Genomic DNA, 13,897 nt, shown 5'->3' with positions numbered 1-13,897 from the left:
CTATTTTGTTACCCCAGTCATCTATTCTAATACTGTATACCGGTATGCATAAATACAATAGTACAGGTACTCAATATAATATAATGTACATATCTCTTATGTTATGAGCAGTTTTGAATGGGAAAATTGTTCAGGTGTAAAAGAGAAAGAAGACGATTTCTTGGATTTACTTGTTCAGGCAGTTATACAGAGTTTGAGATGTGTACTGTACCAAAGACAGTCGGGAACTGATCCTCTGACCAGGGTTGGACATTTTCCTGAATATGGATTTTCATCGGTGGACCCCGCATAGCTTGCAGCTTCACACCCTCGTGGAAGTCCTCAGGTTCTACAAGAATGTCCTTCAACTGCTCCAAGATTTGCTTGTAGTCCATTGTTCTCTGCTCGTCACTTACCATGTCCATACTGCCGCCTGTTGAGCATTGACCATGGAGCTTGGATAATCTTGGGGAATTATGTGGAGTACGATGATAGAAGGGTGTCATCTATCTCCTTGAATACGTCAATAGTGGTGTCTACAGGGATGTCTTCAAGGGTCATGGTTGCTGTGAATGAGCCCAAGGGAATCAACTTGTTACTATTGGTTACAAAAACCTTTTTGTCGTGTGAAGGAGATAGATCAGCTTATGTGAGGCCTAACTGCTGCATCTGGTATGGTCCAATTGCGGTCGCCTCGGCACCGGTGTCAGGTGGTCCTTGCCTGATCTTTGATGTTGACCTTTGGTGCATAACGATTGGGGCGGGTTCTGTGGACATTTCCAACCTTGAGACAGCAAGCAGCTCGTTGAGGTGACTGGGCAGTATTGTTGGATGTCCTCTGTGCGGAACTCTGTAACTTCCTTCTATGTGCAACTTCCTTCTACGACATGCTTTTCCGAAGTGCATTATGATATTACAGTGCTTGCATTTCTTACCCCAGGCTGGGCACTGTTTCTCCCAACCTCCGGATGCTGTGCTGCTCCGCAACCGTCACACTGCTGCCGCTGCGTGTGACCAGTCAATCTGTTGAGAGATTTGCTGCTGCTTGAGAGGTCTGTGTTAGTGTGTATGCAGATTCTTCACTATGACACAAGCATAAGGCCGCAGGTAGTACCGGGAGAGGGTCGATAGCCAGAAATTTCTTCCTAATTTGCGGGTGACGAACCGGGTATCCAGACATTGGTCACACAGTTTTGCATCGTCTACCAATTCCTTTAGGGCGACATAAAAGTCGTTGAAAGATTCTCCCTCACATTGAAGACGCTCCTCAAACCTCTCGCGACATAGAGCCATGTTGTGCTGCTGCTGTAGGTGATCCTTAATGCATGTGAGAACGTCATCAACTGTCACCGCTTGGTCATCCTCAGCGACACCAATAGCATGTGCTAATGTGGCCCTCATTTCAGGCATCAAACAAGACCAGAGATATACTAGCTGCGTGATTAGTGCTTGACTCTTGATTTGGAGTAATTCCACAATCAACCCATGTGCCACACCACAACTTAAATTCATGCAAGGATACATTGGGCGAGAGCGTGTGAGGTGCCAGAGCCTGGGGCTGACCTACCTGGGGACGGGATGCCCCCTCGCTTCTGTAGGTGACGTGCCTGCCGTGATCGAACCGTTGGAATCGCCACTATCCACACCCTGCGAACCAGGGGCAGGGGTGACCCCGCTGGATGTATTTAACGCTTGACAAATCATGTCCTGCATAGTGACACCGTCAGCTCTGGTGGCGTTCGTTACAGCAGCCGGAGTCTGTTGCCGCAAATTTCAGCTTCATGGAACTGCTCCTAATGCTGTAGGAGGTAGTCCTCTGCGGCTTGTAGCTGCTTTGCTTCCATAAGCGCGGCCAACCTGTCCAATGCTGCAGGATTAACTCCTTTGTCTGGTGGGTTTGGTACACCTGGTGGACTGGTTGCTGCATGCTTGGGAGAGCAGGAGGAGCGGCAACTCACTATCCAAGTACTGGTTACCGGGTGGGACAAATGGTCTTAATAAGCAGTCGGTTGCTCGTTACTCCGTCACTTATGTTTTTATCTCTGCTTTAACCTTGTGGTCATCTCTTGTAGATACTATCCTACTCACTGCGCCATGTTCAGGTGTAAAAGAGAAGGCAGAGACGATTTCTTGGATTTACTTGTGCAGGCAGTCGTACAGAGTTTGAGATGTGTACTGTATCAAAGACTGTCGGCCACTGATTATCTGACTAGGGTCTGTCCCTACAGGTGACGGACATCACCGTCTTAGCACACATGCGCAATGATACACAGGGTAGCAAAGTATTACCTGTTGAACGTACATAACATGACATAACAGACAAGCAGACACTTACATGCATGGTATACATAGCAATGCATGAATACATGATGTACAGGAATAAGTATACACACTGTAGCTGTAAGGTCCGAAAATGGTCTGGTAACGTTGAAACTGTGCATCCAGACGTATGATGAAACTCAGCTCTCCCCACCTGTTTATTTCTAAATATTTTCTGTTTTCCCCTTCTTTATTATTCTATTTACTCCTCTTCCTCCTTAACTAATCCAAACATCAGTAAAAAAAAGTAGGGTAAGAGAAAAAGTGAGGGAGGAGGAGGGAGCTGTACGATAACTGCAATCTCATTTGGCAACAAGTTTACTACCATTGGATACAATATATTACTTGTAACATAAACACAAGACACTAATAAAACAGTCACAACAAATGTATTTATATCATATATGTAAGAATAAAGCATAAATTACAGGTCATTTTGTAATTTTGTCTGTTCTGTTCAGGACAGTGTTACTAGATATTTTGTCTCAAACATGAACCGTAGGTGTATACTTATTCTTGTGGCTGACTGTACATACAGGACCGTATATGTAATACATAATGGTTTCTAATGGAGACATAGAATACATAATGCACATATATTATACATGACTATAAGATATCTCCAAATATGATTTTGACTTCCAACTTTGGAGTGCACTTTAGAATAGAAGGCTAAGGCCTTTTGCATGAATTCTATCTAAAACTCGCCCTGTGGATTAAAATTGGGTGTGGCTTATGTTCATCAAAATATGTTGTCTTACATAATGCATCTGTAGTAATATTACTATTATTTCCAGCCAGAAGTATTCAACTATAGAGGAACAACTGTGCCCCCCAGCAATGGAAGAGAATTTGCAATTCAGGATAATAACGACAAACCCCTCGAATGTTACCTTTCAACTCCAGCTTACTAACGACAGCTATTTGCTCCAGTAAGTGAGACATTATACGGTATTGATATTATAAATTGAGTGTATGTTTAGGCAGTATTAAAAGGCTCTTCTTGTAATGTAATGCATTATCTGGGTAAACATCATTCATCTCAGTAATGAATAATGAAGGACAGTGTTTAGTCATATGTTTTTAGTGTTACTTTTTCATTAACTGTAACTGTGAGAAAGCATATGGAAATGTGCTCTTTGAAATCTCCCAACTCGCAAATGTATATCGGGGAACCACCTTGATGGTCGTGGGACACTTTCTTCCTGTTTTCTCGTGGTGTGATGCTAACTGTGATATACACATTGCATTCATTCGTGCTGAAGATTATCTAACCTAGCAAGTAGTGGTAGCTAGATATTTTATTGATTAATTTCTTCTTGATTATTATCTAGCTGAGCACATTACTAGTTATAATATTATCAGTGATGGAAATAGCTTGTAGGATCTGCATTGGCCCCACACGGCTGTCTCATGATTTAATGGAGAGGGCGCCCCCTCCCCATTGTGCTAACTCCCTGGTCCCATTAACTGTTCGACACCGCATGGTGGAATGGCCCAGTCTCCAAGGTCTTCGTTGTAAGCACCTCTCCCGGTGCTGGGGGGAGATGGGTCTTACCGTCTCTCTTTGGTGCTGGGGGGAGGAATGGGTAACATGGAAGGGGATGTCATCTCCTTTGTGGAGGAAACCGGCCTTCTACACAAGCTTTGAGTTTTATTTATTAATGTTTAAATGTTTTGTTTTTTACGAAAGTTCTGTTATTGTTTTTTACCTTGCATTATTTTATTTTAGTCTTTTTAGTTTTCTTTTTAATTTGGCAACATACTGTATGCCATTTGGTGCTTGTATCTCCATTGCATGATTCTCTTGAAAAATTGCCCACCCGGGCACAGGTCACTGACCCACATAGGGGCCTGGGGGGCGATAATGTAATAATATTAATAATGATAATGCTAATAATAATAATAATAGTAATAAAGAACCATAAAGAAATGCAAAAATAAAAAAAAATCAAGAGTGAGAAACAATGTACCTGTACTGTATGTACAGTATGTTGTGTTGTCAATAGTAAGAGAAGCAATTGAGACCCTGCAATTGTGTGTAAATGAGGCAGAAAGTCAGATCAGCAACCTGGGACTTGGTCACAATTTTTGTGATGACATATGTTCTTTGACTTTTCCATTTTTTATTCATGGTTTCTGTGCTGGTTCATATTTATTTACTGAAGTGGTTAATGTTTTAAAGCAAATTCTATTGAAATCTGAATGGCAAATGAACAAAAATGAATAGAGGGACTTAAATGACGTAGGTTAGGGATAGGTACTTTGAAAATGTATGTTTTATTTCCATAGACTTTATGTATTATTAACCGACCTTTTCGATTATCCGTCGGCCCCTTCCCCCCATATGTGGTCGGTTAATCGAGGTTTTACTGTATCATTTTCATACATACAGTATTTAGAAAAAATATTTCAAAGACGTTACAACAAAACAATGTTGAGTAAAGACATTAATGAGGGAATTTGTGTAGTCTCATTACACTCTCTGATCTTCTCTGGATGGTAAATCACAGCAATAGATATGCCTTATTAAAAGTTCTGTATACACTGTAGTATGTGGCACTGATATTAATGGTTATATCCACACATCTTGCTTCCACTCCACTCTAGCAAGAAAATAATTTATCTTCAATGGTGAAAAACAACAAAAGAATTACACCGATTGACACATTCGCTTCACTAGAACGATCTTGATGTTCTCATGAAGTGACTGTCCAATTTCTGTTGCTCAATAAACCAAAGCCCAAGTGTCAACACCCTTTGTCATTGTGTCAATGGTAATGCATGACGTAAGCCAGAGTTGTCTACATACAATTATTTTATCTTGATTTATATTTGCTTATTAGCTTGGTTTAAAATCTAAGTTGGGAAGCTTGGACTTGCAGGAAAGCAGTTATCATGAATTTTTTATTTTTATTCCATTGTCAATTGTCTGACATTTTATTTTCATGTTTCTCCTTTATCATACTTTCAGGAAGGGTTATAATGTGACAGTAATTTCAACTCCAGTGTCACCATGGTATAAACTTTACCAATGGGGCATGGTTGAATCATCGGTTTTGGTCACAGCAGACAGTTTGGAGAAAAGTGATTCTGTGTGTGCCATACTTGCCTTGCAAAATGCTCAGGTAATGAAATTATAATTGTATTGAAAAATATTGTGTTTTGGGATTTGTTTTATTGTTATAAAACAAAAAATAATGAGTTACAAAATACCCTGTATATATTTATTAGTACAGGTGCTCCTCTACTTAAGAATGTTCAACTTACAAACTTTCAGAGATACAAACATCATCACTGAGGGGGGTTACCTGCCAGAACAGGTGTTTAATGTGGATGAGACTGGATTATTTTGAAGAAAATTCCAGATAGAACAAACATTACCTAAGAGGAGAAGAGTGAGCCAGGTTTTAAGGCTGTATTAAAGGATATAGCTGTACTAAATATCCATAATCTTTTCAATTTTTACAATATGTTTGGTATCTACAAGAGTAAAGTTGGACTTATAAACAATTGGACTTACAAACAAGCCTCAGGAACGTAACTCGTTCATAAGTAGAGGAGCACTTCTGCTATTACTAATATAGATAATATAATGTGTCCTTATACTGTCCAATACAGGACAGTGGTCTCTCTGTTAACGAACGGTTCGGTTAACGAAATTTTGATTAACGAATTACCTTCCATAAGAATCCTCAATTCTGTTAACGAACAAAAATTTGATTAACAAAATCCTTACCAAAATCACATTTTGTTGTGAGCACCAGCTGATCAGTTGATGGCCCAGTCTGCCAATTCAGTAATCTGTTCTATGTTTACATTCGTTTCCAATGGAGTAAATGTCAATAAAGTTGTGCTGTTTAATATTTTTGCATGTTTTATATTATAATTATTAGTCATTTTAACATTTATTTAACATATTGATAATATATGCAGTACAGGGAGCTAGTTTGTTGTGCGCCTATCAGATGCGTGAGACGGTCACAAGGCATCAGTTGGCTTTGAAAACAGTGTAGAGAGCATCTGTTTTGTTGGTGTCTTGAATATTTTTGCATTATTCATTGAAATTATTGGACATTCTGAACTTTAGTTAACATATTGATAATATATAGTGCAGTGTAGTGTTGATTAAAAGATAATCTTGAATTACACCTAGTGAACTTAAAATTTTATTGGTGAAATTACTGCATCAAGCATGGGTCCCCTGAAAGGTGATTTCTCCTCCATCCCCACTTCCTTCTCTTCTCCCTACTCCTCCACCCCCATTGAAGCAATGGATTCTGTTTACGAAATTTTCGGTTAATGAACGACCTTCTGGAGCAAATTGTGTTCGTTAACCGAGGGACCACTGTACTGCAAACATTTACTATTTATGCTATTACTATAATTATTATAACAAATATTTGCAAGCTCAAGCTCCCCCCTGGGCCCGGGCTCCTCGGGCACCGTTGTTAATGTGGCCCTGTCTATTTAATTTTGTTGGATTAATAAGTAAAACCCTGTTTGGTATGGCAACTGCCAAAGATGTAGCTAACCTAGGGAACAGAATGAATGCATTTTCATAAGTGGTTAAGAAACAAAATAGGGCCATTGAACAGCCCTACAAGGCAGTACAAACTCTGACCTCTCACATGAATGCTATTGTTGACGAAACTAATCAGCTAACACACGTTGTCCAGGGATTCACATGCACTGGAATGGCTACGCTGCTTTACAGAATATATGCATGCAGCTGAAACCTCTGTGCAAGCTTTAATAGACAATAACGGTAGGCTCATAGCTGATCTAGTGAATGCAGGGTTAGGTCGTGTTGATGCACAGTTGTTGCCAGCGGGTCAACTTATTGCCACTTTACATATAGCTGAAACTAAATATCTTTAACTCCTATCTTTCAGGAGCTTGGAGTGGAATATTATTTCACCTTATTAGAGGCAACCTTAACACATAAGGAAATACTAATACAGTACACGTTCCACTAGATTCACCCCAAAAATTTGATGCGTGGCACTTGGAACCATTTCCATTGAAAGCGAAAGACAATCTTTTAATTCTGAACAAACAAACTGAACTAATAGTAGTATCAGAGGATTTTTCATTAGTTGCTGTGACTAACCATGAAGTCCTAAATCATTGTAAGTTGACATACTTACACTTGCATGTATGTCCTATGTATGCTTTCGCTTTCACACGGGCTGCAGAAGTTACATGTGAATTAGCTGTAGTACAAACTATTTTTTATTTATTTTTTTTTACGGGCATTAACCCACCCGGCACTGGTCATTTTATGATCCATATCAAGGCCTGGGGGAATATAATAAAATAATAATAATAATAAAATTAAAACATTTAAAATTAACTATAATAATAATATTAATAGTAATAATAAAGAGCCATAAATAAATACAAAAATTAAAAAATATATCAATAGTTAGAAATGATATACAGGGTATGTATGTTGTGTTGTCAATGGTAAGGGAAACAATTGAGACCCTGCAATTGTGTGTAAATGAGGCGGAAAGACATCTCAGCAACCTGGGACTTGGTCACAATTTTCGTGATGCCATATGGCAGCAGGGTCTACCATTAGACAACACATTATGCTTCCAATATCTTCCCAGGTGGTAGTGCCTCCCTGTTTGGTAGCTGCCTACTACAGCTGTATAACAATGTGAATACATTCCAATACCACATATGGAAAATGTAATATGAAACTATAAAATATTAAAAATGAAGAACATATGTGAAAGTAAATGTGTTATGAGGCGGTCAGTTACTGGGTTTTAAATGTGTCACAGTATAAACACCCACAATGGTAGCCGCCACACGTCTGTGAGTCGGCTGAGCTGGATGATTGCCTGATCTATGTCGTGAGCTGGATGCATGGGAGTTATGCATGTGGATAAACTTATTTTTTTTTTTTACATAAAATGATATACAGTATAGTATACTGTACCAGTAAATGAGAGGAATAAAAATAAATAAATAAATAATAAAAAGTGCTGTGTTGCCATTTAACAGGAGATGGTGAAAGAACGGAGCAGTGAGTGAGGACACACCAGCTGTAGCTTTCTCCCTTCCACTTAAGTGCTTGATTCTACACACTTAATGATTAATAGCATTTATGTTTTTGACCTTATGATAATTATTGTATAATTTTTTTTGGCACATACTGTGTGTGGTGCACATTTAAACAGAAATAAGCTTAGCCTGCTAAGTCACCAGTTGCACTATTGACAGGTACAGGTATATATAATCATGTACTTTGTGGGTGATTTAAGGGATTTTCACGGGTAATTTTGACTATAAACGTTTTTGCCTTTACGCGCCCACTTTGGAATGTAACCCCACGTAAGATGCGACACGACTGTACCAGGTACTGTGAATTGGGGGTAAACACACTCCAGTCCAAGAAAAACAGGCACACACACTGCCCAGTGGCCAATCAGACAACTGCATAAGTGTTGAATGTACTGTTAATTGGGAGGTTTGTCAGAGTGTACTTTTTCCATAACAGTGCCATTAATTGGGAGTTACCAGTCACTTGAATGCTGAATTTATAAGCCTCAACCTATAATAAAAATACTCATGGTACATTGACTGAACAAAGTGAGTGAAATATGAGATTAGAATTAGCAGACTTAGAGATCTGTAAGTGATGAATATGGGAATGATAGTTACGAGATTGATACTCTAATTATGTTAATGATTAGTACTTCCTGATCATACATTATTTTTGTAAAAAATAATACAAGAAAATAGTTCCTGTTAACCCTTAGGCCCCGGGTGACGTTCCAGAACGTCCGCCTATTTTCCCTCCATTATTAATATTTGTTTTATTTTATTTTTTATTATTATTATTTTTGGAAAACTTGATTTTTTCTTGATTTATCCCTGTGGGTACTGCCAGCAGCACCCTAACCCAGGGCTTAAGGGTTAGTAAAACCTAAAATATCTTATCTGACTGTATTCATCAGACATAGATGTAGAGAAATACTAATTTCATGTTTCAGAAACAAGATACAGGGTAGATGAAAACATCTGTCATCACTGAATTCCCAATATCATTCTACCCAAATAAATGATAATTTAATTAAAAAACATAATTCATTTATATTCTATCGGGATGACTAGGTTATGCTTAGGTTTAAGTTATTGTGCAATACGAGTCAAGGTAATTGTTATTATAATTTGACAAACGAATTTATCTTAATCATTTATTATATTCTTTAGTGCCCAGTGGATACAGATGAGTCTGGACTTCGCTCTGGTCATGGTCGTTACCAGACCTTCACTGCTCGGGCTGGAATGATTGCACGAAAGGAAGAATTCCCTGATGGCGTACATATTATTGTCTTGTCCCTGCCGGATAATGAACCTTGTACACTAAATATTGCAAGTAAGTTCTCATTTCTCTGTTTTCCATTTTAAAGTTACCCAGTTCCAAGTTTTGAATATCAATAGATCACCAGTTTTGAAACCTTTACTGTGAGATCAAATACAGTATTACCCCGCTTTACGCGGTTTCACTTTCCGCGATTTCTCATTTACACGGTGCCTCGCCAGAACCGAACATTCACTTTCCGCGGTGCATCAACTCATATACGCGGGAAGCGGCGCAGGCAGGATGCGCACAAGATCGCCCAGTCATCAAAACATTACCGAGCTCTTCACCCGCCACCCACCACAGACGGCCTAAGTCAGTGATAGTGAGGATATGGACTTATATGGACTTTGAGGGGTTTGACAAAGAGGCCCTGCAAGCCTATGTGGTGGATAGTGATACAATTGATACAAATGATACAGGTGAGGGCCAATAATCTGCCCTCTTCCTCGGAACCAACCCCCCATCCCTGTGTGCCCAGCCATCTTTTCTACTTATGTAAGTGTTAAAAAACTAATATTATTGATATTTCTCTTAATTATTAATTGTGTGTGCATACCATCATAAAGTTAAGATAATATTTTTACTACAACATAGTTGTGTGTCGTCAAAAAGTGGAGTTTGGGGGTCGGGCCAGTCTCTATTGGAATTAATCCCATATGTTCTGTTGTTCACTTTACGCGGTACCTTGTGGGTTCAATTGACCGCGTAAATCGGGGTACTACTGTACTGTTAAAATAAAAATCTGAATTTCTTTTCAATAGTTCTGCATAGCATAAGTTGTGTTACTTAAGATTAAAATAAACATTTTGTTCTGGGACATGCATTAGATACATTCCGTATATACCCGTGTGTAGTTCGAGTTTTTAAGACCAAATTTTTGGGCAAAAAATTGGGGGTCGACCTCTAAACGGGTAATAGTTTCGTTAGGTTGAAAAATATTTACAATTAACTGCCAGTAAACAATGGAAATGATGCACCACCAGCTGTGAGTGTCGGTACAATTGCCAGGGCCGATCTCTTGCGTCATCATAGCAAGCCCAAAGTAGCCAAATGCATGGTATGGTAGCACAGGACGATGTAAAACATAAAGTATTAATTTTTAAAAGTTTATTTATAGATACATAAATTTTTGTTCCTTAAATTTTAACATCAATCTTTGTTAAATAAATTTGAAACAAAAGAAAACTACGATACTGTATTTCTAAATATTTTCATTAAAATATTACATCACAAGTATATTTTACCTTAACTGTGCCTGAATGAATATATTCTCAGAAATAAATATGGAAATGTAATATTTTTTGAACAAGAGATAAAAATTTTAGTACACTAATTTAGTACATTTTAGCAATGTAAAGTTTTTAACTGTTTTTGGGTGGATTTACATAAATTTCTTCATTTATTTTCATTCATTTATTTGCACACACCGTACTAAAAGAAACACAAAAGAAATAAATGACCAAGTGCAAACCTGTACTGTACAGGTACTAAATGATTAGGGAACTAAAATTGTTGTGTAGTGCAAATTATAGCTTGTTTATTTCAAATTAATCATTATCTTACAAGAATCCCAGCAATGTATAATTATATTCTCCCAGGTCATTTCACTGGCATTTTAAAATGAGAGAAGCTTAGTCACTTAAGGACTGATAAATAAACACACATGAGACCTTCGGCTCCAACTGTCAAACATATCACCTCACCTCCTGCTCCTCCTCCTCCCTCCTCCCTCCTCCCTCCTCCCTCCTCCTCCTCCCTCCCTCCCTCCCTCCCTCTCCCCAACCCAGGGTCTTAGGCTTACAGTTTTTATCTTGTATAATATCTCAGACTAAAATTAGGAGAATATAATTTGCATTGCTGGAATCCTTGCAAGACAGCGAATACTGTAATTTGAATATAAACATCATGTTTTGCACAAGAAATAAAAATTAATCACCTGTATCACATTACAGTAGTGATTTAAGAGTAAGGGTGTATATGTATATATATATATACAGTCAACCCTCACTTTACGCGGTCCCACATTCCGCGTTTACGCGGTGCCCTGCCAGAACCCAGGATGCTCACATTCCGCGGTGGGTGTACCCCTTTACACGGTGAAGTATAATTTTTTTTAATTTAGCTCATAAAATTCATACAAATTATCCGGCCAGAATATAATTTACATTGCTGGAATTCTTACAATTTGATGATCATTTTGAATATAAACATCATAGATTTTGCATTAGACATACAAATTTTAGATATAATGTTTACTCTTGAGTAAATATGTTATCTTTTGTGCAAAATATATGATATTTATATTCAAAATATTCCTGGTCCTACAAGGAATCCAGCAATGTCCAGACCAGTACATTGTTGTGTTTACTCCTGCCTTCATTGTGTCTTTTTGTTCATTTTGTGGTGAATTATTTGGTTATTTTTGTAGCCATGAATTCCAAACCCAAACAGGTTTGTTCAGTGTTTAAAAGTAAGTGCACTAGCTATAGCATAGATGTAAAATTTGAAGTGATTAGGTGAAAGAAGAGTGGTAGTGGACAATCCACCTAGTTCTCTCTCTCATCCTCCTACCAATCCTCCTCTCCCAACACCCGCCTCCATCAATCCAATCAAGCCAAACATCTTTACCTTTAAAGTTAGGTAAATAAAAATATTTTTATTTTAAATTATTTATTTTTAAAATGTTATGTATTTTGTCTCAATGAATCAGTGGAGTGAGTGTGCACCGACAACAGTAGGTGAGGACCACCGGGTCGCTGGCACGACCTATGTTGCCTCAACGCATTGACCCCAATGAACTTTTAGGGACATTAAGTAATTTATGAAAATGTGTTATCAGATGTTTAACAAATATTTTGAGTATCATTTTGAGTCCCAGTTTGACCTCTTCATTATTTTTTATGGAATTGATTACCCACTACAGTATAAGCGGATTCGTTGTCAGTGGCGTTTTTCCGGTCCCAATTAACTGCAGATAATGAGGACCCCTTGGGTATACTGTACTTTATCATTAGCCGTAAATATTTTTGATCGCTGCCTGCCACCCCAAAAGTACCTTCATTTGAAGGCTTGTATCATATTGAATTTTTTTTTTTTTATACTGTAAGCCCTTGTTATACTTATACTACCTTAGTGCACAACCGACCAGTTGTGGCAGCACTCATCCCCTATTTTAACGTATCTAATAATTCAACTTTCTTTGTCAAGGTCATCACTAACTTCTACCTTTTACACTTCACTCCACTAGCATCACTAGTACTGACTCTAGGCAGTCTCTTAGGGGCCATTTCACACAGAAACACTGTTTTGAGAGTACAACATGAGATGCTGCATCACAAGCAATATTTAAGCATGAACAGAGGGAGGTGAGATGCTGTGGGTACATGGGGTGACTTGTTCGCTGTGGGAAAAGGCTCGCAAGCTAGCCACCATAGCTACCATCTGCTTATTGAGAATCATCGAAATCACGAATTGCAAACCCTCCGAATGGCAAGGGTCTACTGTATTTATTTAACCAAACTTTTAGATAAACTATTCGGGATTATTTTGGTAAATTTTTTTTTTAATAAAAATGGTATTTCTAACTTAATTAGGAATGATTTTATAAACTCCTTTATCAACATTTCTTATATTTTTCATAAAAGAATTGATGCCCATTCTTTATATCATGTTTTTTGATCTTTTATTGGGACAGTCTTGTACCAATTTTATTCAGGGTCATTACGGAACCATATCCATTTCTCTAACACACTTAGAGCAGATGTTGTGAAGATTATTTTATAAATGTCTTTGCTCGCCTTAAATATATTTGATAGCAGCCTCGTGCCTCAAAAATACATTAGCTTTCATCTTTATTCAAGACATCTTCAGGTCATGAGACCCATTAATACCCCACCTCGAGACTGGGTGATCTGACATTGCATCAGAAGGTCAGTAATATGAGATCACGAAACCCCCATCCCATCTCCACTTGACATTGCATCAGATCAGGTCAGTAACATGAGACACTAAACCCCTACCACATTTCCATCCACTCTTAAGATTTCCCAGAGTCTGTGTGGGACTCAGATTTCTGTCTCCAATCAACTTTAAGAGTCCTCTTAAACTGAAAAGGGACATGTGATAATGATCCGACTTGTTTAATTGTCTTTTATTGTTTTTAAGGATTTATTTATTTTTATTTTTTGGATGATACATGTGGGTGTCTGACTGACC

General features: G+C 38.2%; 1 protein-coding gene across 4 annotated transcripts in view; it reads left to right on the top strand.

Annotated features, from left to right (window-relative positions):
- The window catches only part of LOC121864209 (cholesterol uptake protein 1-like), a 93,427-nt gene that overhangs the window by 20,931 nt on the left and 58,599 nt on the right, over positions 1 to 13,897 (top strand). For all 4 annotated transcript variants that reach the window (XM_042363245.1, XM_042363246.1, XM_042363244.1 and 1 more), the window contains 3 exons: positions 3,096 to 3,230; positions 5,273 to 5,426; positions 9,529 to 9,694. In XM_042363245.1, the coding sequence (XP_042219179.1) occupies positions 3,096 to 3,230; positions 5,273 to 5,426; positions 9,529 to 9,694 (455 nt within the window). The remainder of the gene's footprint in view (positions 1 to 3,095; positions 3,231 to 5,272; positions 5,427 to 9,528; positions 9,695 to 13,897) is intronic.

The sequence above is a fragment of the Homarus americanus genome, unplaced genomic scaffold (genome assembly GCF_018991925.1).
Source record: "Homarus americanus isolate GMGI-L3 unplaced genomic scaffold, GMGI_Hamer_2.0 scaffold26351, whole genome shotgun sequence".
Classification (NCBI taxonomy): Eukaryota; Metazoa; Arthropoda; class Malacostraca; order Decapoda; family Nephropidae; genus Homarus; species Homarus americanus.
This window is presented reverse-complemented; position numbering and strand designations above follow the sequence as displayed.